Raw genomic sequence first — 23,583 nt, 5'->3', positions numbered from 1 at the left:
TCCTGAAGCCATATGATAGTTTTGTGCGAGCAACAGGCCCAAATTTAAATCATTACTTTTTCAAATTTAGCTTATTTAGCTTTCTTGACATCCATGGTCCCCATTCTCTTTTATTCAGTGGAAAAGAGTCGTCGAGTATTCTGCTATAAAAAGATATGATAAATGATATGAGTGAATTATCATTTTAAAAACATGGCTTAATTTCTGTCCTAAACATTTTAAGTTACAAGATAAAGATGGTTTGTAAAGATGTAAAACTATAGATATAAATCTATTTATTTATTATGTTTATTTATTTATTTTTTCATTTGTAGAATGTAAAATACTTGTATATTACTGTAAGCGGATCCCCTCACAAAAGACTGTCAAATAAAAAGAAGCGTTGAGGGATGTGGCTGGTGGCTGTGTGTGTGTGTGTGTGTGTGTGTGTGTGCTGGCTGCTGAACTGTGATAAGAGGTTATCAAGATTGGAGTGGGAGGCTGGGGAATCGTAAGACTAGCCATGACACTAAATGAACAAACTCACAGGAACAGTGACACCCTACAATGGTAGTAAGACAACCTTGTCTTTTACACACACACGCGCACGCACACACACACACACACACACACACACACACACACACACACACACACACACACACACACACACACACACACACACACACACACACACACACACACAGACAGAGAGAGAGAGAGTACATACACATTCACTTAGTTGTCAAAACGAGGACTTACTTCAGTTGTGTAGTATTTTTATTTGAAGCTAATTATGAGGCCAAATCAACGAACATCAGAACATGTTTAGCATTTTTATACAAACACACACGCACGCACATAAATGTTTAGTTTTCTTGTTTTATGCAGACATCGCATAGACACAATGATTTTTTATAAACTCTATCCCTTAACCCTAACCATACCTCTAAACCCATCACAGAAAACTTTCTGAAGTTTTACACTTAAAAAACATCACTTTGATTTATAAGCTGTTTTCATAAGGACCAAAAAGATTTCAGGTATTGCCATAACGTAAGGTATACCTGAACCATACACACACGCATATGTATGTATATATATTACATATATATACTTACAGTTAATATATTTAAAAAGTATAAATATAAAAATGAATCTGATCTACACACGTATTATTGTTGTTGAAAACAGTTGAGCTGATTAATATTTTTGTGTAAAACAGAAAACAGAAAGTTCTAAAGAACAGCATTCATCTGAAATAGAAATCTTTTGGAACATTACAAATATCTTTACTGTCAGTTTTAATCAATTTAAAGTGTCCTTGCTGAATAAAAAACAATATATCCCAAACTTTTGAACATACACATATAAAAAGAGAGAGAAAGAGAGATACCTACAGTATATTGTATTGTATTTCAAAATATCGCATTGCTCTCTCCATTACTCAGTACAACTATATGCATGCAACATAGCCTATATGTAATGTGTTTGCAATCCAGGGTTTTGATTAAGGGGCGCAGTGAGTGAAAACAGTACATAACAGTTCTTTTAGTATAATGACAACCATTCCTGAAACCAGGAACTCCTTAGATCCAGGTCATCCAGGTGCCAAATACACAATGCCCATGTGGATCCAAAAAGATGTTTCAGTTGGTGAGTGACACAAGAGCTCTGCGGGAACTGTTACTGGTCAGGATGGTGCAGGGGGCCAGAGCAGAAAGGCCAAAGGGTTGGGGGCAGTTGTGGGTTCTTGGGGCAGCGCTCCAGTTCCAAGGAAAGAAACTTCCATGAAAGCAGGCTCTTATCTCTGCCTCACACAGCCAGCTGAGCAGCTCTGTGTCATGACGGTATACAACTCAGAGGACCGCCTCTCTCTCTCGGCCCCGACGGATTATTTCTTTTTTACTTCCAAAGTTAGAATAAATTTCTTTCAGATCATCCACAAAAGGAAGTGTTATTGGCAACAATTATCTTCATTCCCAAATAATTACATCTCTCATCCTCAAGACTCAAAAATCATTTCTAGTCAAAAGTCTTATCCCAAAGATAAGTCTGAGTGAGAGAACACAGAATGTTCTTGTCTATGGGTTGCAGACTGTTAGAGGATAAATCGCACTGAAATAATTTCCAGTCTGTCCCTCCTCCTCCTCACCACTGCATCCACAACATAGAAACAATAAAGCTATTCACTCATGTTGTCAATTTGTAGGCTAACACGGAAGACTGTTCACCATCGGTTCCCTGAGGAATTTATCATTTGTTTTTAGAATAGTGGCTTTCAACAAGAAACAAGAAAGTAACTACAATGGTTGTCAGATTCTTCAAGCATATAAACTCACATCCTTGTGGCAGTTGCAGTTCTTATGTTATATAAGATATAATTTATAAGAACTGAAAGATTGTGAAAAATGAATACAATTTTAAAAATCTGTTTTCTGTTTAAATATATTTTAAAATGTAATTTATTCCTGTTATCAAAAAAACGACATTTTCAGCATCATCACTCCAGTCTTCAAGGTCATATGATCCTTCAGAAATCATTCTAATATGCAGATTTGCTGCTCTAGAAACATTTCTTATTACTATCAAAGTTTTGCTGCTTAATATTTTTATGTAAACCATGATGCAGTTTGTTTAGAATTCTTTGATGAATAGAAAGTTCAAAAGAATAGCATTTATTTGAAATTGAAATCTTTTGTAACCTCTTCTACTGTAAGTCTTTACGGTCACATAATGATCAATATAATATCCTTGGCGAATAAAAGTACACTTTCATTTGTCTTAAAACTCACATTTGAGCGTATAACTTATGTTGTAGAACCAAATGTGAAAGTATTTTGTAGAAAATTCATAGAGAGAGCAATGCATGACACATTAGAGGTGAAATTAAAAACTTTTAAAGAAGAGGATGTGTACCTGACCTCAAAGCCACAGCTCCCATAAGTAATAGTGTGACTCAAAGGTACCAGCTAAGTTTGTCTGTTTTGTGAGGTAAGTTACTCAAAACCACGTTTCAGTTGAGGAGAACTGGTCTCAATATTCACTGTTACAACCGGTTACAATTTACAGTTTTGCCCTCCACACCCTTAACTGACACAGAGCAAGACACCTCCCATGTGAGGACCTCTGACATAGCGGCTTCTGCCAAGTGTTTGCCTCTATCTTTTGTACTTTGAAAGCAAAATGAATGATGAAAAGCTATACGCTTACAAAGCAGTACTGTTGCAGTACCATGTACAGTGGCGGTCTTAACATAGAGGCATAGGTAGGCGGCTGCTTGGGGCCCCCTACCAGCGGTCGTAGTAGGGGGGCCCCCCAACCAACCTCAAAAATATATATATAAAAGAAAAGAAAAAGCCCCTCATCATGAACGCTTCAAAAGCATAGTAAATGTTATTAATATTCTTAAGAAATACGTTGAAATGTTGAAGTAGTAGTTAAAATGTCCAGTTCATGGTTATCTGTCCCTACACATAACACCCCCTACTTTCGCAATAAAATGGACTAGTCCGTAAATGTGCGCGGCGCGAAACCGCGAAAGATAAACATGACAGGAGGACTGGGAAGTACACAACGAAGCAAGACGAGTCTAAACGCGAAAATGAAACGAAGTTACCCAAGCGGCTCAAATAAAAGAAAGAAAGACAAAAGACGCCGATATGTATTTGGCAACGCTGCCAAAAATGACAAACTTTTTTACGCCTACTGTTGGGGACACATGCCGCTACAGCAGCAGCTGTGAAGTAACGCTAGTTGAGGATAACGTGTATAGGCCTACTGTTAGACTGAAAGGGCAAAAGTAAATATGACATTTATTATGGGTTTATCTGATGATTGTTTTAAGTTCACGTAAATTAAAAGTCGTTATATATTTTTTGAAGCCTAAAAAAATGTAAATTTTTTGGCTTTCAATTACACTGTAATGTTGGATGGCTGGCTATAATTAATGTTCAAAATTAAGGGGAAAAAATCATTTTTACCCAGACATCAATAGCTCTATTAGTATCAGTGATACTGACCTTCATTCATAAAAAGATGCCATTAAACAAGTATTTAAAATATACTGTTTTTATGTTGTCTCTACATTCATTTGTAGATTAACTGTGAAATCATTACATTATAAAATATATAAACTAATACAAACCTATAAAAATGTTTGTTTGTAGAATGTTTGAAATGTCAATCTCATGTGCAATGCCAATTGCAACCTCACTCACTCATACAAAGTCAATTATTCATCTTGGCAATATTTGCTATTATGGCTGTTTGTGGGGGTTTACCCTAACTACGTGTCTTGCTGGTTATATTGATATTGATTTGATCTTAAAAAAATAATAAACAGTGCTGGGTTTCCTGGCATTTTGGCAAAGACAGGTGTTATCTGAAACCTTGTTCTCTGTTGGGGAAGGTTTTTCTTTTCTCCTCTCCAACCTTTACTTCCCCGTAGATTAGCTTTTCCTACCATTCAGTCGGTACATTTCTCATAAAGATGGGATGGGGGGGCCCCCATACGTACCTTCGCTTTGGGCCCCCAATTTGCTAAATCCGCCACTGACCATGTATCTGTAAATGGTATCGCATGGTTAGGCTACACCATGGTAGCTACTTTGATATAGGCCTAGGCTACTATGGTAGGCTACTGAATTATAATTAATGTATGGTATTGTGTGTGGAACTCCAAGTTATTTCAAAGATTAGTGTAGATTACAATAATCAAAAATCTGTAAAAGCTGACCAGACCAAGACAGTTGTTCCTTAAAAGTCACAGATTTAAAACAAAACAGGTGTAACTTAGGCCTACAATATGAGAGGATTTTTGTTTGCTTGTTTTACCTGTATCTGAGTTCGACCAAGCAAAAAGACACACTTTTTCAGTATGCTAATAATAATGTTGAAGTCTTCTGAGGTAATTTTCACTACAATCGATACGATCCATGATGGTGCCAGTTCACGTTTGAACGATTTGAACACGGTAAAATCCGAGAGACATGAAGCAAGTGCAGTGCCGGTTGACCAATCAAAATCAAGTACTGAAGAGCGCGGATATTAATCTTATTAGTGTTCATTTCTACATTCACTAATACCTTTTTAATGCATTTTTATTTCATGTCACATTCGAAGAACGAATATATTAACAAGAAACAATAATAGGATAAGATGCGGGAAGATGCCCATGACAACAATGTGCATTTAGCTATAGCCTACTTTCAAATTGTAACATATTTAGATTCGGCTAGGTTTAGCATGTGCAGGATGCAGGATGCAGGATGATGATGATGATGCATTAGGCAATGCAATATTAAGGTAAATAATAATAAAAAATTTTTTTTGCTAAATTTCTTGTCATATAGCACAAAATATAAAATGATTCAAAGAGGAAATCTTACCCCACTTCTTGGGTAAGCTTTTACAAATTGTATAAAAAACTTTCGATATCATTGTTATTCAAATTTATATAGACCTATTTAAAAGTGTCATTAATGTAAAAGACTAAATCAACTATTATATTTAAAACTAGGCCTAGGGCCTACTATAGTTCTAGGCTAGGCCTAAACTCCACACATCTAAAAATCTCATTAACAAATAGGCTACACAAAAAACTTTGAAATTCAAAGAAATCATGAAATTTAAAACTGTCCAGGAAGAGCAGAACATCATACATTTTTGTTAGCCTGCTACACCACCTGTTTAGTTTAGAAAGGCGTTTGTTTACCTTACACTGCTAAGTTGGTTAACCATTACCTATTTTGCCATGTTTTCTTATGGATCAGTGATATGAACAGGACACACACTACAGTCTGAAATGCAACAAGGAGAAGTGTTGACTGAGATGAGTTCCTTCATGACCTCCTTTCATTGAAGACAGCTTTGGTTATTTTTATCATGACTGAGTGGAGCACACCACACTTGAAAGTGATTCTTATCGGAAACTCTGGGTGAGTGTCTGTCTTAGAAAGTAATGATGGTATCTAGTAGTAAAGCATGCATATAAAGCACATAGATGAATAACAGCTTTTCTAGCATCCTATTATAGTCCAGAAAATTTTGCAAGAACAAAGACATTAATTCCCTTCAAAGGCTTGGTATCATTATGACGTTTTTATGTTTCTGAAAGAATGTGATACTTTTATTCACCATTATATTGATAAAAAAAACAATATTGATTGACAATTGACAATATTGAAATTTATATTTTTAAAGATTACAAAAAGTTTTCTAAGACATGAGTAATGGCTGCTCATAATGTTTTAAAATTATGGAAAAAACAGTTATTAATTTAAGGTTTAAAAATGCATTTCAAGATGTTTTAGTGATTCCAAACTTTTGAATACCATTGTATGTGCGACCCAAAAACAAAAGCCTATATACTGTTACACAAAAACAAGGAAGTACAGAAAGTAACTAAAATAAGTGACTCTAAACATGAAAAAAACCTCAACAGCTGCTTGTGTTTCTAAAAAGTTTGTCATTTACGGAGGCAGCTGGTTCTGTAACTCAAGGTCAATGCACTATATGCATTGTAGTTAGTATAATTTACCAGTTAATTCTCTGGTCAGTTAGTTGTCCCTATTTCTTTTTGTCTGAACAGAGTGGGGAAATCTTCATTTATGACCCGATTTGTTGACCATCGCTTTACTAAATTGTATCGTGCCACAATTGGGGTAGATTTCCTTGCTAAAGAAGTCACTATTGATAAAAGATCAGTGATTCTTCAGGTGAGATACATTTACATTCATTTATGTTAAACCCACAAGATTTAAAAGATAAAAGAAAATCCTTCACTTCATGTCATACACAGGATCCACAGATAGCTTTCATTACAATAACACAGGTTACATCTCAACTGATTGAACAGGGCTCCACAAACTATGTCATGCAATACTCAGCTGTTTTTGCACCAGATCTGGGACACTGCAGGTACAGAGAGGTTTCATTCCCTGGGTACCGCACTGTATCGTGGAGCTCACTGCTGCCTCCTAGTGTTTGATGTTACCTCGTCCGTCTCCTTCGACGCACTAGACGTCTGGAAGAAAGAGTTCCTGGTGCAGGCATTTCCTTCTGACGCCACTGCCTTCCCTTTCATAGTGCTCGGCAATAAAATTGACTTGGATCATCGTGAGGTTAGCCAACTCTATTGCATTAGGATCTATAGATCTAGGCCTGGTTTCACAGACAGGGTTTATAATAAACCAGGATTAGGCTTTAGTTAAAACATTGTTTGCACCTTGAGACAAAACAGTGGCACTGACATATTTTAAGATATCTCAGTGCAAGTTGCTTTCAGTTAAGACACCTCAAGCATACAATTTAGTTTGGGACTAGGCTTAAGCTTTGCCTGTAAAACCAGGCGGTAATGTATTACTTTGCTTATAACTGATACAGGATTTGATTGACAGGTGTCCCCAAACAAAGCCCAGCAGTGGTGCAGTGAAATCGGAGCTGAATATTTTGAATGTAGTGCCAAGGAAGACGTTGGCGTGGACACGACCTTTCACAGTGCAGCACGAGCTGCCCTGCAGTATGTGAGTTCAATCATTTTTGTATAACCAAGACTGTTATATATTATTCCCCCGGTTTTACAGACAAGGCATAAACCAGTCCCAGACTAAAATGCATGTTTGAGCTGTTTTATCTGAGCGCAACTTGCACTGACAGATCTTAAAATATATCAGTGCCATTGTTTTGTCTTAAGATGCACACAAGTAATATTTTTTTTTCTAAGGCACGTTTAAATGTCCTAATTTAACTAAATTCTAATCCTGGCTTAATCTAAGCCCTGTCTGTGAAACCAGGCCATTGAATTTAGTTTTTGATCAGAGACACTAGCCAGTCCTAACTGAATATTTAATACTCAGCTTGACCAAAAAAGCAGTAGTATTAGGTTACAGTTGTTTGTGCCACACTCTCTACAGCTCAAAAGCCACCATGTGGAGAATGGAGAAGACATCCAGATTATACAGAAACAACAGGATAAGAAGCCAAATAAAAAATGCTATTGTTGAAGCAAGGACAATCTCTTGGGCTACTGTTCTGTGTTTAAGTCAACATTAAATCAAGTTATTTTTTTTATGGAATATTGCATTATTTATTATAAATAACTTATCCGTGCACATCATTTAATTTTTTTGCCGTTCATGAAGCTGGATGTACGGATATATTCACCCGGATACACGACACAAAGGGGAAAAAAAAGACCATTGCAACTTCGGTTTCATGGTGACTTTAAAGGTGCAATGTGTAATTTTTTTTGAGTATTTATTAACAGAAATGCAATATGACATCCATAACTATGTTTTCAGTGGTGTAAAGAACTTACTTAAAGCTGCAGTCCGTAGCTTTTCCTCTTTGTCGCCATCTCTCTGTTCGAAATCTGTAACTGCAGTGATTCGCGGAATTATCATCTTTACGTGGGTTGTAAATCGGCATGAAACAGCGCGGATGAACACAGTGCTTTGAGGCGAGTGCTGCTGTCAGTCACCGCGCTGTGTGGATACTGTCATACAGAATCACAGATTCACTTTTTGAAAGTTTGACCAACATAAGAATTTTCATAAGAAAATGTCTTCTGAACAAGTAAGTAACATCCATTTTTGTTCTGACCAACTAAGGGGGAAAAAGCATTCGACATGATAAGCTTCGTTAAATTTAATCAACGCGATTTACAGCAACCGTGCAAATTATAGCCTACTTTGTTCTCAAATTGTTCATGTTAACAACATCACATCAGCATTGCGTGACTAATGTTAAATTTAATGTGTTTTATGGTTAGCTGTGCAGTTCAGAATTCATATTCTCCATAATAGCAAAACGAGAAAGGCATAACAAAGGAAACTCCATAACTGTGTGAATTAAGAAAACGTACTGTTACACGATTGAACTATTGAAATGTCTTAACTTACTTGTTCAGCAGAAAAAAGCCGTCTCTTCTTCCGTTTTGAAACCCTTCGAAACACGGAGTTCACGCACTTTTCAAAAGCCCCGCCGATGTTTAAATCCTTGTGTTCGCATGAGACGGTTTCTTTCTCTAGCCACCTTAAATCCGAAGTACGAAGTCTTTGGGGTTTTATAACTGCTGAACTCCAGTTGACACTGATGATTGTTGTTTGGATCTTTCTGGATGCCATAAGTTTAATTATGTAAAGTGCTGCGAGAAAAGCCTATACATCTAAACATCTCGTCACGCGCAGTATAGCCGGCTAGCCGAAACTCCTTCTTTATGTGTACGGGTGTGACGTAATGACGCAAAGACATGCTCGAATTTCCCGCGGAAACCCACCAGTACCACTGGAATTAAAATCATTATTACAAGCTAAACGTTTTGAATCTAGCTATGGCAAGCAGATAGTTTTGACCACTGGCAGAATACGTTTTTTTTAATATAATTATTTTGGATTATTTTTAACTTAAAAAAGCTACGGACTGCAGCTTTAATAAACCGTAATGTTTTTATTACCTTAGAATGAGACATTTATATCTACATAACCGCGGGCACCCCCTTCTATGAAGGTCGACATATTGTGACGTCATGTTTCTACCGTAGCCGACAGCGAACAAACAGCGCTACAGAGCGCGTTTCGTCACTACCTTGAAAAAGAAGCCGCAGAAAGCTAGAAGCTAGCCATAAACACCGTGAGTAGTGACTTTTCCCTTGTCAGTGGTGTAAAATATGTAGTTGGATTGTTTCATGTAACTTAGTTCTTCTCCCTCGATGTGTTATGGCTTTGCTATGTAGGGATAAATGTGCTGGTAATGTTCGTGAGACAGCTGATTAGTACTCTTATCATTGACCGTAAACAGTAACGTTACAGGAATCACCAACCCATCGATCGCGGTCGACAAGTCGATCTTGGAAGCATTTGAAGTCGATCGCGAAGAGTTTTCAAAATCAGAGAAAAAAAGCCTATTGTGTGTAGTAAATGGTGTCTAGGGGATGCGGAGGCGCGCACGCTGTTACAATCATGTCATTTTTGCTGCGCGCATCTTTGGGCTCATGCAGACGCGTCGAGTTTAAACAAGGCTTTACGCTAACCAGCTCAGCCACAGTAACAGCTCATATTTAGCCAGCTAAACTTTTACTACCCTGTTAGAAAAAATATATAGGCCTAGTTGCACAGTTTCATGTGGTTCTTCTCCCTCGCTGTATTATGGGTTTGCTATGTGCTGGTTACGCTTGTGCGACAATTAGCTGATTACTATTATTATATTATATATTAAGACCTTGATCCTCATCTGACTATGGCTTTGTAAACTTTATCCATGATGTGGTTTATAATGGACTGTGGTACAGAAACAGTGACAATGTTACACACTCTTGGCTTACTCTGGCTATTCTCTGCTGTCTCAGACGACGATATGTTTGTCCCGTTTTAGCCACCGTAGCTTCTTCCAAAGGGAGGGGTGAGCAGTGGGCTGAGCCGTTAGTGCAACTCGCAACCGAACCGCTAGATGTCGCTAAAAAATACACACTGCACCTTTAAGGCCCGTTCACAAGGACGTTATCCATTATGATTACTATACATTTTGAATAATCATTCTTATACTATGAGAATAGTGAAGTCCACACCACAGCTATAACAATAACAACAAAGAACAATGATGTTGGAATCACTTTAAGAGCTTTTCTTTTTCCAGCTGATGAATAAGTAATTGCATTCTGGCAGAATTAGTCATGTTGTGAATGCACTCTTTTCACCACATTAAAACATGGATAATAAACTAAAGCAAAATTTTTTTATTTCCATTTTTACAATACAATGTAACAAAAACGTCACTTTTAAAAAAAATGTTTAATGTATGTTGTTCAACGTTTAAATATAAAAAATGTATCTGTCAAACAAAAAAAATTCTAGTCAACTAAAATGTAAAATTTACTAAAATTAATAACAGTGAAATGGTGAAAGTATTAGTACCAGGCCATGTATTGAAAGAAATGGGGGATTTAAAAGATTTTTCAAAAAACTGTTTTTGATTCATGTGTGAAAGACTTTTGTATGAAAAATAAAACCTCTTGAACTACTTCATATGAATACTATGCTGGGATATCATTCCTTTATTTCAGAAGAAATATCTCCATGTTAAATGCAAACGAGTTAACCGCCTTATCTATTTAGCTATCCGAAGGGCGTTTCATCAAATATAGCTACTCAAATTCACAATTCTGGAAGACACTGGGGATGAAATTAACTCCCAGGATGTGCTGCATGAAACTAAAAGAAATTGCTAATAATTAATCAGGGAGACAGTTTATATATTTCGGTTTCTTTTATAAGTCAAGACAAAAAAGGCAATCAGGAGATGACCAACATGTAAAAACGTTGTACAGGTAAATATATAAAAGGCCAGAATATCATCTTCACTTCTTGCGGTATGAATGAACTATATTACAGTCAAATCCGAACTTGGCTTTTACCAAGAATGAGAACGGCCATCCTCACCCACATGGAGACATACAGGTATACACTGAACATTTAGTTTGCATACCTCTCAGATAATCAAAAGGGAAAAAAGTAGAAATTCATCTTCACATGGACAATTTCCTTCACAATCTAGGGCAGAGAAAATTCTAGTTACATTGTGAAAAAGTTAAGAGGACAAGTCAGAGAAAGGGAAAAAGCTGGGTGTTTACTAATAATGGCGGTTTGGTAAGGTGAGGAATTAAAAAAAAAAAAAAAAAAAAATTAAGATTTTTACATCTCAAGGTTTGGCATACACAAACACAGAGTGGAAACAAGCGTAGAAAAACTCAGTAAACAAAGTAAAAGCCCTTCAGATGTTTACATTTGTTTACATCCTTTTCAGTTGTTGCACATCACCACTCGGCTTGAGCACAAATACAATGTGTCAAAGTACTTGACAACAGCACAGCCCTCCAAAAGCCCTTCATCCCACAAATCCTTAAACCAAAGGTGGATGGCCAATAATTTTTAAAACAAAAAAAATAAAATAAAAGTTGTGAGTTAAAAAAAAAAAAAGCACACAGACATACACATACACACAGGAGAAAAGCTTTAAAAATACAAAAATAAACTACACAAAAGATCTTCTCCATCGTCGCTCACTAATTTTTTGGGAAGTTTTGCGTTTTTCCTTTTTTTTTTCCTTTTTTTTTTTTTTTTTTGTATGGCAAATCTCAGTTTTAGCAAAGTCTCTGTCCTGCCGGTAATGTACTTCCATGGCCATTTCTTTATCTGCAGTTCTGCCTCTATTTCTGCTTAATGCAAAAGTGCACAGACTTCACCAGAAGGCTTGAGTCCAGAACGAATCCGTACGCAGATCTTATTTCACTTAGCCATTTGAGTGAAAAAAATCCCCTCTTGTCTGAGGACAAGTGCTTGGTTTGTTTTCCCCATTTCTGTTCCCCTCACATGAATGACTCATCTCCATTCAGAAATCCTCCCGCCATGTCCACATATTTAACGTGAACTAAAACTTCACCATGAAGTCCCATCACAGAAAAGAGAGTAACTTCATTTGAGCCCAACTGACAGAACAAACATTACAAATATCTTAAAACTGGTGTTTGAATTCACTGAAGCAAGATACATGTATTGAAAGAAATGGGGGAGAAAGGAAGACTACAATGGAAAATGCAAATTAGTTTTTTTCCCTCCCACTCCAACTATGTGGAAAAATACTCAAATATTCAATGTGCTTTTCTCCATTCATACTATTAACAAGAAAAAAAAGCATTCCCTAGAAATTACTTCCTTGTTGATTTTTTGCTGTTTTAACAGATGGTTACAGTTGAAGATGTGTTGAATCCAGATGGTGGAGCGCTTTGAGTATAGTGTAAGTCTTCCTGGTCTTGGAGGACGAATGGAGAGAGGGGCTTATTGGTCCATTCTTGCTTTCTTCTGACCAATCCCTTTCCTGGAATTAAAAGTACATATATTTTAATACTCATTCATACTCAAACTACTTTTCTGAAATTTAAGGTCAATATGACTTTTATTAAAATAACTTAATTTTATTTAGCAAGGATGCATTAAAACTGATATAAAGTGACAGTACAAGACATTTATAATGTTAAAAAAACCTCATTTAATAAATGCTGTTCTTTTGAACTTAATATTCATCAATAAATCCTTAAAAATTACTGCGGTTTCATTCATAACAACAACATTGATAAGAAATGTTTCATGATCACCAAATCAGCATATTAGAATGATTTCAAAAGGATCATGTGACACTGAAGACTGGAGTAATGATGCTGAAAATTCAGCTTTACCATCACAGGAATATTAAATTTTAAAATATTGTAATACTACTTCACAATAATACTGTTTAACTTATGTTTCATCAAATGCGCTTTTATGATACTGGAGACATGGACACTTACGTATCTGGTGAAGAAACTGCTCTTTTTGGGGCAGGCTTTGCAGAAAGGCCATCTTTGTTAGACTCTACAAAGCAAGACGCAAAAAAAATAAAAGAAGCAATTGTAAAATCCACCTCGTCACTGGCTGAAACAAATCTTTTCTCACCAAAGAAAACCTGTACCTTGCAGCCATCGCACTTGTGTAGCAGGGCCGTAACCTTTTTCGTTGCGAGCGGCGATGCGGAAGATGATAGCAGGTTTGGTGGTATAGTCTATGTGGGCGTTGGACAGGCTGGAGGACTGAACCAGGCAGGAGGGGTTTGGCCCGCAGTACACACGCATGAAGGCAAGCTGGGCCGGGGCCGAGGGTTTCGCCTCGGTGGTCTGGGTGCTCTGGATGGCCAAATACACTGAGTATTCTGTGATCTTCCCTGATGTCATCGATGGAGGCTCCCATGTAAGGTGGGCACCATCTGGACTCTGAGGAGAGAAACAAGTGAAGAGAGTACACATTTATATGGATGTAATGATTAATTTTGTTACAGATCCTACTGTGAACAAGAATATGTTTTAAAGTCCCTGTAAAGTCAAAATTAAGTATGTGTTCTGAGTTTGTCACACCACAGAAAAATGTGTTATTAGTCACCCAGCCAAATTTGAATGATAAAAAAAGCCAGCAAGTACATAAAATAAGCTATCAAAATCTTGAAAAAATGAGCACTATTCTCTGCTCTCAAACGCCCCGCCCAGAAAATAGCAATGGTGAAAAACTGTTTAACGGTCTAACTCCACAATTCAGTACTTCACAGTTCACAGTCTTTGTAATATGTTTAATCAATACATTTCTAACATTTATAATGTGTTTAGATTTTTTTTTTTAAATTGCCTTTACAGGGACTTTAATATACAGAATAAAGAAATAATACTTTTTTCATTAAGGATGCATTCAATAGAACAAAAGTGACAGTAAAATACATTTATACTGTTACAAAAGACTTCTATTTCAGAAATTATATTTTTCTGGGGGGTGGGGTTTCCATGGTTTTCCCAAATCAGCATAGTAGAATGATTTCGGAAGGATCATGTGACACTGAAGACTGGAGTAATGATGCTGAAAATTCAGCTTTGCCATCACAGGATTAAATTACACTTTAAAATATATCTTAAAAGTTATTTAAAAAAATGTTTTGTTGTTGTTTTGAATCATTATTTGTGCTGTAAAAATATGTGTGTGTGTGTGTGTATATATATACTGTGTGTGTGTATATATATTGTATTTGTGTATGTTAGGGGTGGAACGGTACATGTATTCGTATTGAACCGAAACGGTACGGGCGTCACGGTTCGGTGCACGAATTTGCACGGAGAATACACTGTATAAAAATAAATAAATAAAACTAAATAGCGATAAATATTGCTCTATTCGCGTTTGGTGTGAACGCAGCATAATTAACAGGCTGCGATGTCGAGATTGCAATGCTGGAGTGTGTGTGTACGCGTGCGCACGCGATCGAACTGTGTGTGTGTGTGAGAGAGAGATTGAGGCGCGATCGAACTGTGTGTGTGTGTGTGTGTGTGAGTGAGTGAGAGAGAGAGGGGGGGCGCGGGCGCGATCGAACAGTGGAAACATAAAACCATACTCCGTCATTTTGTTCATACAGGACATCATTCAAACTGCTAAGTGTTTACTTATATTTGTGTACACTCGCAATAAAACACTGTCACTCTAAACTCTTGTCAAACTATAACCTAAAACTGTCACACAACCAAAAACACACACACACAGTTTTAAAAGCAAAACATATTTATCCACCAAATAGTCTGTGGGCGCCATCTTTTGGACATTCATCATATCGCATTGGTTTTCATTTCTTGTCCTCGAGTCCAGCTCTAATCTGTTTACTTTTAAGTTACACATTCTACATTGATTAAAAAAGAAAATCAAATGTGTTTTTAATGGTAGTATCATTTTATACAGAAATCAATTTAGAATTCAGATGAGAATAAAGTTAGGGTTAATTAAAATTAAGGAAAACAAATATATTGATCTGAAATATAGCAAATTAATTTTAAATTCATTCAGGTACAATTACCAAACATATCTCAAGGTCTTTTTATTAATTGAATTAATAAACTAATTGTATAAAACTATTGTCAGTGGACTACAAATAAACTGTTATATGCCTTTATTAATAAAATAAGGGTTAAATATATATATATATTTTTTAAACCTATTTAAAAAATACAAGCCTTAAGACATTTATAAAAATGCCTTCTGCATTTTTGTTTTGCTTTTCACTCTATTGTACCGAAATCGCACCGAACCGAGGTATGAACCGAACCGTGACTTCTGTGTACCGTTCAACCCCTAGTGTATGTACATATATAGCACAGTAACTCACACACAAAGACATATATACAATACATATAGCACAGTAACTCACACACAAAGACATATATACAATACATATATACACATTATGTAAACAAAAACGTATGTTAGATGCGATTAATCGTTTTGACAGGACTAGTTATATTATATAACTGTTTTTAATGTATTTTTAATCAAATAAATGCAGTCTTAAAAAGACACTTCTTTAAAACAACCTTACCAACCCACTTGAATGGTAGTGTAAATTGTTTGTGCTGGTCAGTAATTGATTAAAAGTTTGTACATTATTAAATACAAATAAGAAAAATCAGAATAAATACTACATTAAATATTAAATTTACTGAATTAACAGGATAATTTTAACCCTCATGTGGTGTTCGGGTCAATTTGACCCGGAGAAGATTTTCTTTTTCCCGAAAATACTAGTTAATGTTATCGCTTTGGACTGAAACTTAGTGACTTTGTTCCCAAACGGTTTAACTAAATCTCAGGGTTTTTTTGAAAATTTTCTTATTTTTTTGTGGGAGTTTTGTTACATTGTTACACTTGTGGTGTTCCCGGTCAAAAATGACCGGCCTATAGAAAATAGCTTATAAGTCACTCATTATACCATATTTTCACCCAATCTTGGATTCAATCTTTTTGTGAACTTGTTCTCTTTCAATTAGGACTGGTTTTATATTTCTGTTTGCATCTGATTAATCGGGGGCCTCATTTATCTGAAAGTAGGCATCTCATTTTTTGAGTAAACAACAAATAATTTATGAGTAAATTTGGAAATATGAAAAAAAAAAATGAAAAAAATGGCTACTGTTGATCACACTAGTCTACTCTAATGTTTCACCAGGAATTTTGTTTTGAAACTTTTGTTTTGTAAAAAATATGGCACATAGTCACACTTGTGGTGTTCCCGGTCAAAAATGACCGGCCTATAAAAAATAGCTTATAAATCACTCATTATACCATATTTTCACCCAATCTTGGATTCAATCTTTTTGTCAACTTGTTCTCTTTCAATTAGGACTGGTTTTATATTTCTGTTTGCATCTGATTAATCGTGGGCCTCATTTATCTGAGAGTGAGCATCTAATTTTTTTAGTAAAAAACAAATAATTTATGAGTAAATTTGGAAATATGAAAAAAAATATGAAAAAAATGGCTACTGTTAATCACACTAGTCTACTCTAATGTTTCACCGGGAATTTTGTTTTGAAACTTTTGTTTTGTAAAAAATATGGCACATAGTCACACTTGAGATGTTCCCGGTCAAAAATGACCGGCCTATAAAAAATAGCTTATAAATCACTTATAATACCATATTTTCACCCAATCTTGGATTCAATCTTTTTGTCAACTTGTTCTCTTTCAATTAGGACTGGTTTTATATTTCTGTTTGCATCTGATTAATCGTGGGCCTCATTTATCTGAGAGTAGGCATGGTCAAAAATGGTCACAATGGCCGACCATTGAAAGTGAATGGGAGAGACTGAAAATAACAGAACAATTTAGTTTTCAGGAGCATGTTCATTATTTTCATGTACACATATGAGCATGTGTGCTTGCAAACATCGAGCCTTTGGACCTGTGCATGTATCGATACATTTATACACACGCTACCCAGACACACACGTTAAAACACACAAACTTTTTTGAGTATTACACACATTCTTTTCCACAGAGAGAAATTTGATTCTACCCTAACCTGCATCTAATATACATTTATCCATCTGACATTACCACACACACACACACACACACACACACACACGCACACACACGCACACACACGCACACACACACACACACACACACACACAAACTGGCCGTGACTGCAGTGACCCGGCTTCAAAAGAATCTTTCTTTCATGGTCTTGTTTCATCACAGCTTCCAGACAAAATATTATGACATTTTGTTTTGGAACTGTGAGGTTCTCACACAGAACTAGACAATATTTACAAATATACATCATGTGATAGCACAGGCATATATAAAATGCCTCACAGCACCTTGCTTGTCATTCATTTGTGGCAGCACAATGGCAAAACAGCTCTGCACATGATGTTATTCATCAGATTTTTTACTCAGAAACTAGTGAGGAGGAGGAAATGCAGGATGCATCTTGCAGTGAAGATGTTTCTGAAGAGGAAGGCCTTCAGAAGAAAACCTGCCTTGCCTCATAGGTGGGGATGAAGGCCAGGACAAAGTTCCATCTTTTGACCAGAATGAAACGGTAACCTCAGCTGGGCCCTCATCACTGGAAGACTGCTCCTCATCAGTTGTTTCAAGCTCCGTAGCCGATTCAGTGGTGCCTTCCTCTTCAGAAACATCTTCACTGCAAGATGCATCCTGAATTTCCTCCTCCTCACTAGTTTCTGAGTCAAAAATCTGATCACGGCCTGTGTGTGTGTGTGTGTGTGGTAATGTCAGATGGATAAATGTATATTAGATGCAGGTTAGGGTAGGATCAAATTTCTCTCTGTGGAAAAGAATGTGTGTAATATTTAAAAAAGTTTGTGTGTTTTAACGTGTGTGTGTCTGGATAGCGTGTGTATAAATGTATCGATACATGCACAGGTCCAAGGGCTCGATGTTTGCAAGCACACATGCTCATATGTGTACATGAAAATAATGAACATGCTCCTGAAAACTAAATTGTTCTGTTATTTTCAGTCTCTCCCATTCACTTTCAATGGTCGGCCATTGTGACCATTTTTGACCATGCCTACTCTCAGATAAATGAGGCCCACGATTAATCAGATGCAAACAGAAATATAAAACCAGTCCTAATTGAAAGAGAACAAGTTGACAAAAAGATTGAATCCAAGATTGGGTGAAAATAAGGTATAATGAGTGACTTATAAGCTATTTTTTATAGGCCGGTCATTTTTGACCGGGAACACCACAAGTGTGACTATGAGCCATATTTTTTACAAAACAAAAGTTTCAAAACAAAATTCCTGGTGAAACATTAGAGTAGACTAGTGTGATCAACAGTAGCCATTTTTTTTTTTTTTTTTTTTCATATTTCCAAATTTACTCATAAATTATTTGTTTTTTACTCAAAAAATGAGATGCCTACTCTCAGACAAATGAGGCCCCCGATTAATCAGATGCAAACAGAAATATAAAACCAGTCCTAATTGAAAGAGAACAAGTTGACAAAAAGATTGAATCCAAGATTGGGTGAAAATATGGTATAATGAGTGACTTATAAGCTATTTTTTATAGGCCGGTCATTTTTGACCGGGAACACCACAAGTGTGACTATGAGCCATATTTTTTACAAAACAAAAGTTTCAAAACAAAATTCCTGGTGAAACATTAGAGTAGACTAGTGTGATCAACAGTAGCCATTTTTTTTCATTTTTTTTTTCATATTTCCAAATTTACTCATAAATTATTTGTTTTTTACTCAAAAAATGAGATGCCTACTCTCAGACAAATGAGGCCCCCGATTAATCAGATGCAAACAGAAATATAAAACCAGTCCTAATTGAAAGAGAACAAGTTGACAAAAAGATTGAATCCAAGATTGGGTGAAAATATGGTATAATGAGTGACTTATAAGCTATTTTTTATAGGCCGGTCATTTTTGACCGGGAACACCACAAGTGTGACTATGTGCCATATTTTTTACAAAACAAAAGTATCAAAACAAAATTCCTGGTGAAAATGTTAAGTTGACTAGTGTGATCAACAGTACCAATTTTCTTCAGATTTTATTTAATATTTCCAAAATTATTCAATTTTTTTTTAAAAATTACTCAAAAAATGAAATGCCTACTCTCAAATAAATGAGGCCTATGATTATTCAGATGCAAATCAAAATATAAAACCAGTCCTAATTGAAAGAGAACATGTTGACAAAAAGATTGAATCCAAGATTGGGTGAAAATATGGTATAATGAGTGATTTATAAGGTTTTTTTTATGGCCCGGTCATTTTTGACCGGGAACACCACAGGTGTTATAGGGTTTTGAACACCACATGAGGGTTAATTGTCGAGTTGTTCCAAACCTGAAACCCTCACAAAATATATTTTGAAGAATGTTGGAAACCAAACAGTTGATGGACACCACTGACTTCCAAAAAAAATAAAAATACTATGGAAGTCAATGGGGCTCATCATCTGTTTGGTTACCAACATTCTTCAAAATATATTTTGTGTTCAGCAGAAGAAAAACTCAAAGATTTGTAACAACTTGAGGGTGATGACAATTTTCATTTTGGGGTGAACTATCCCTTTAAAATCATAGTTTCTGGAAATTCTAAATTTAAAATTCAAAATGAAGTGTGAATGAAGTAATCATGACAAGCATCCTATTCATCTAAACTTTTCCTTATTAGAAAATCAATCAAAAACTTGTCAAAATGAATCTTTGAAAAACAAAATGATTGTGCAATTCCCATTTAAAAAACAAATCACACATTTTATGGTGCTCTTGATTATAACACCATATGTAACAAGAGGTAATCAAGTGTAAATTAAGATTTGAGGTGTACCTTGCTGATCTTTATGGCACATGGTGCCCCCGGGAACCCTGGTAAACAAGTCTTGAAAGCAGATATTTCAGAAAAGGCTCCACGGCCACAAGTGTTTATACCCGCCACACGGAACTTGTAGGCGGTCCCGGGCTGAAGCTCCACCTTCTTCATCTGGCTATAGTCAGGGATTGTGCCTGAATCATCCTGCAACATAAAGCAAGTTCTGTCAGTATAATTACATTTTGAAATAAGCAATGTCACAGCGTCTAACAATATTGAATGACGTACTATCTGATTATGGCTTACCTCAACATAACTGGAGTCATCTGCAGGCATGTAAAAATGTGTTACAACCATATTGGTCACTTTGACAATGCCAACATCAAACCACTGGTTTTCTTTCTTCACTTGAGGTTTGACTGTAACAGTGGGAGGAATTTGTCTCTGTGGGGAGAAACAACAGAAAACAGTATTTTAAAAAAACTATTCTTCCACATTTCAATGCATATTATCATGACCCTTTACCCATTATTAAACTTACCCCAGCCTGAATGCCATTGGCCACTTCAGTGAGAGCTGCAGCTGCCTGCATCTTAGCTGGACTGGCAACTACAACAGGTGCTAATGTGCTGGATGGAGCCAAGGCTACAAAGGGAATAAACAGAATTAAAATGGAACATGTCACATCCTGACATTTCATTTAAATAAAAAAAGCTTACAGATATAAACATTACATTCAGACTTTAAAATGTATTAATAGAAAAAAACTTCACAATAAGCTTCCATTTCTTAAACATTATTTACCTGCATTAGTTAACATAAACCAACAATGAAATACTTCTAAAGCACTTATTGATCTTAATCAGGGTTTCTGCACACTTTTTAAAGTCAAATTTAAGGCTTTTTAAGACCCGAAGAAATCAAAATGAATACCGTGCATTAGGGGTGTACAATATTGACAAAAATATGTCTTGATATTTTCAAAGTTTTGTTGATAATTAGATAATATTTTACTGATTGTGTTTTTGTGCTTGGTGCCATGGCTGGTTTAGGCCTGTTAACAGCTGACTCACAAAGATATTCATATTTTTCGTATTCAATGCAGTGGTCAGTTCACAGCAGTGGCAGAAATTAATTTTTTTTTTACCAAGGGGTAATATTTGCCACCTTAAATTGATTTCCAGGGGCATTTTCACCTATATATGGACATTTGTAGATGTATGCATCACCTTTTATGTCAAATTCTAACATTCAAATTAAATTCTATTAGAATAATAACAATACCACTGTTACCAGTCAAATTAAATCATTAAATCAAAATCCATCTTTGCAGTGCAGAGGTGAGACAGAAGCGGCATCAGAACTGGAATTAATATATTTACACTGCATTTACAATTGCATAAATAAAGCTATGAGATTGTTTTTTTTTTTAATTCAATATTTAAATATGAACTTACGTTCTAATTAAAGAGTACTTTAAATGTGAAACTAAAACTTTGGGGCTGGGGGTTGGAGGGTTAGTGCACGTGCACATGAAGGGGGGTGTGGGGAGTGGAGGAGAGAGAAGCATGAAGAGGGAAGTTAGCTAGAGGAGAGATGTCCTAGAAAACGACTAACGTTACAATTATATTCTCTTGAATATTGATATGGAATTTTGATATGAACAAATAGCAAAGAAGAGGGAAAAGGAGAAGGAACGTGCGAAGTCCCAAATTTACATCGGAAAAGCCTGTTTCAGGAAGCATGGAAGGGAGAGGACGGGATGAGGAGGAGGGAGGGTCGAGCTAGCCTCCGTTTTGTTAGACAATACTTCGAACATCAACAAGAAGTGACGTTACCCAACATCGCTTAGAGCACCTTTAATTCAACCGATTTGTTCAAACAGCTGATTCATTCGGGAAAGAAGCAAGTGATGTTCATTGAATCATTAAATTGATTCGTTCAAAACGATTCGTTAAATTTTAAAAATCTAGTTTTAAGACTTGAAGGATCCGCAGAAACCCTGCTTAATGTTAATTTCATCATTTACTAATATTATAAAAAAATATTTATCTGTTAATATTTAATGAACCAAATATAAACAAACAACTAACGTTAACAAAGACTAATATATACTGTAACAAAAGTATTGTTCATTGGTAGTTAATGTTAGTTAACACATTAACTAAAGGGACCTTATTGTAAAGTGTTACCTTTTTAATTTACAGGATATTTCAACTATAAAGGATCAAAACAACAAACATAGTCAATACTATTGAAGAGTAAATTGAAACATCACACATACTCTCTGCTGTGGTGCGAGGCAGCAGTCCGACTACTGCACTTGTGACAGCGGCGGCTATCTCGTTGTGTCCATTGCTTTCTGAGGAGGGATCATTTAGGCTGTCAGCTGGAGCTAGGCCTTCTGTGGGCAGAGCGGCCTGGGCAGCGGCTAGTTGCTGGGCTGCCTGAAGCTGCTGTTGCTGATGAACCAAAGCCGCCAGTTCCTGCTGGGTCAGAACGATGGGTATGGTGTGGGTCTGCTGGTCTTCTCCGGCATCTCCGTCACCTGAGCCTGAGGGGGAATGAGGAAGAAGATGCTTACTAGGGCTGTGCTCAGAATATCGATACAACGATATATCGTCATGAACTCCTGGCGATACGCGTATCGATATACAGCAGCTGCCGTATCGATTCTTTTGTGCTTTTGAATGTAGCCAATTCAGGGCTCCAATTTCGGCGCGGGATTGCGCATAATTTGAATAATTCCCGCAGTTTATAATGCGGGAAATTCCCAGAAACATTGATTCACTTTAGCATGTAGGTTGTAGTATTAGTAAATGAATCCACACAGATTATAAAATCAAATCAGTCATTTTAAAACTTTCTGTGAGACGCAATTTCACAAACAGCGTGAGTTCAATGCAGTGCTGCGTCTCTCTCTCTCTCTCTCGTCTCGGGCAAGCGTCCAGCGCTGCAGCCGGTGAAACTACACGCTCACGGTTAGGAGTCGGGACATGACGGAATATTCACTTGCATAATCGGGCCATCGTGACTGAAGTTTACCATTTGCATGTCTTTAAGTCTTACCAGTTTAAACATTCAAACGATTTAAAACTATTCAGTACTTGCGCGCTCTCTGAGAGTTGGTTTTCTCTGCGTGCACATAGACTAGAGTAAAGCCGCCTCACATACAGCTCGCGAGATTATATCGCTTTAACAGACTAAAAGATGCAAAATGATGTCAAAAATTTCGTTCTTGGTAAGTATCCTATAAACACAGCTGGTTATGTCTTAAATATGCATAAAGGTTTTTAGCAGAAACGGCAATTCCCCGGTTGCATGATGAGATTAAGAGAGATATTCTGCTGTCACTCTCTTAACCCTGAGCATGTCAATTAATTGTTGTTTCTGCATAAAAATTTGA

At 36.3% G+C, this 23,583-nt stretch overlaps 2 protein-coding genes across 8 annotated transcripts in view; one reads left to right on the top strand and one right to left on the bottom strand.

Moving 5' to 3' along the window:
• Window positions 1-5,676: 5,676 nt before the first annotated feature.
• On the top strand, window positions 5,677-8,049 carry si:dkey-13a21.4 (uncharacterized protein LOC494576 homolog). Of its 5 annotated transcripts, none has more exons than XM_056251490.1 (5): window positions 5,679-5,918; window positions 6,572-6,698; window positions 6,870-7,103; window positions 7,380-7,501; window positions 7,896-8,049. In XM_056251490.1, exons 1-5 carry the CDS (start codon window positions 5,866-5,868, stop codon window positions 8,032-8,034), a joined length of 675 nt encoding a protein of 224 aa, XP_056107465.1. In that variant the 5' UTR covers window positions 5,679-5,865; the 3' UTR covers window positions 8,035-8,049. The 5 variants fall into 5 exon arrangements, with proteins under 5 accessions (XP_056107470.1, XP_056107465.1, XP_056107466.1 ...); XM_056251491.1 differs by having other exon boundaries at window positions 5,682-5,918; window positions 6,885-7,103; XM_056251492.1 differs by having other exon boundaries at window positions 5,683-5,918; window positions 7,380-7,505; window positions 7,896-7,996.
• A 4,687-nt stretch (window positions 8,050-12,736) lies between these two features.
• hcfc1a (host cell factor C1a) overlaps window positions 12,737-23,583 on the bottom strand; it is a 28,605-nt gene continuing 17,758 nt past the window's right edge. For all 3 annotated transcript variants that reach the window (XM_056251478.1, XM_056251479.1, XM_056251480.1), the window contains exons 23-29: window positions 22,462-22,731; window positions 20,719-20,822; window positions 20,484-20,621; window positions 20,196-20,381; window positions 13,483-13,780; window positions 13,322-13,385; window positions 12,737-12,852 (exon numbers count right to left, since the gene is read on the bottom strand). In XM_056251478.1, the coding sequence (XP_056107453.1) occupies window positions 12,813-12,852; window positions 13,322-13,385; window positions 13,483-13,780; window positions 20,196-20,381; window positions 20,484-20,621; window positions 20,719-20,822; window positions 22,462-22,731 (1,100 nt within the window). In that variant the 3' untranslated portion in view covers window positions 12,737-12,812. The remainder of the gene's footprint in view (window positions 12,853-13,321; window positions 13,386-13,482; window positions 13,781-20,195; window positions 20,382-20,483; window positions 20,622-20,718; window positions 20,823-22,461; window positions 22,732-23,583) is intronic.

The sequence above is a fragment of the Rhinichthys klamathensis genome, unplaced genomic scaffold (genome assembly GCF_029890125.1).
Source record: "Rhinichthys klamathensis goyatoka isolate OS25496 unplaced genomic scaffold, OSU_Roscu_1.1 h1tg000082l_1, whole genome shotgun sequence".
NCBI lineage: Eukaryota > Metazoa > Chordata > Actinopteri > Cypriniformes > Leuciscidae > Rhinichthys > Rhinichthys klamathensis.
This window is presented reverse-complemented; position numbering and strand designations above follow the sequence as displayed.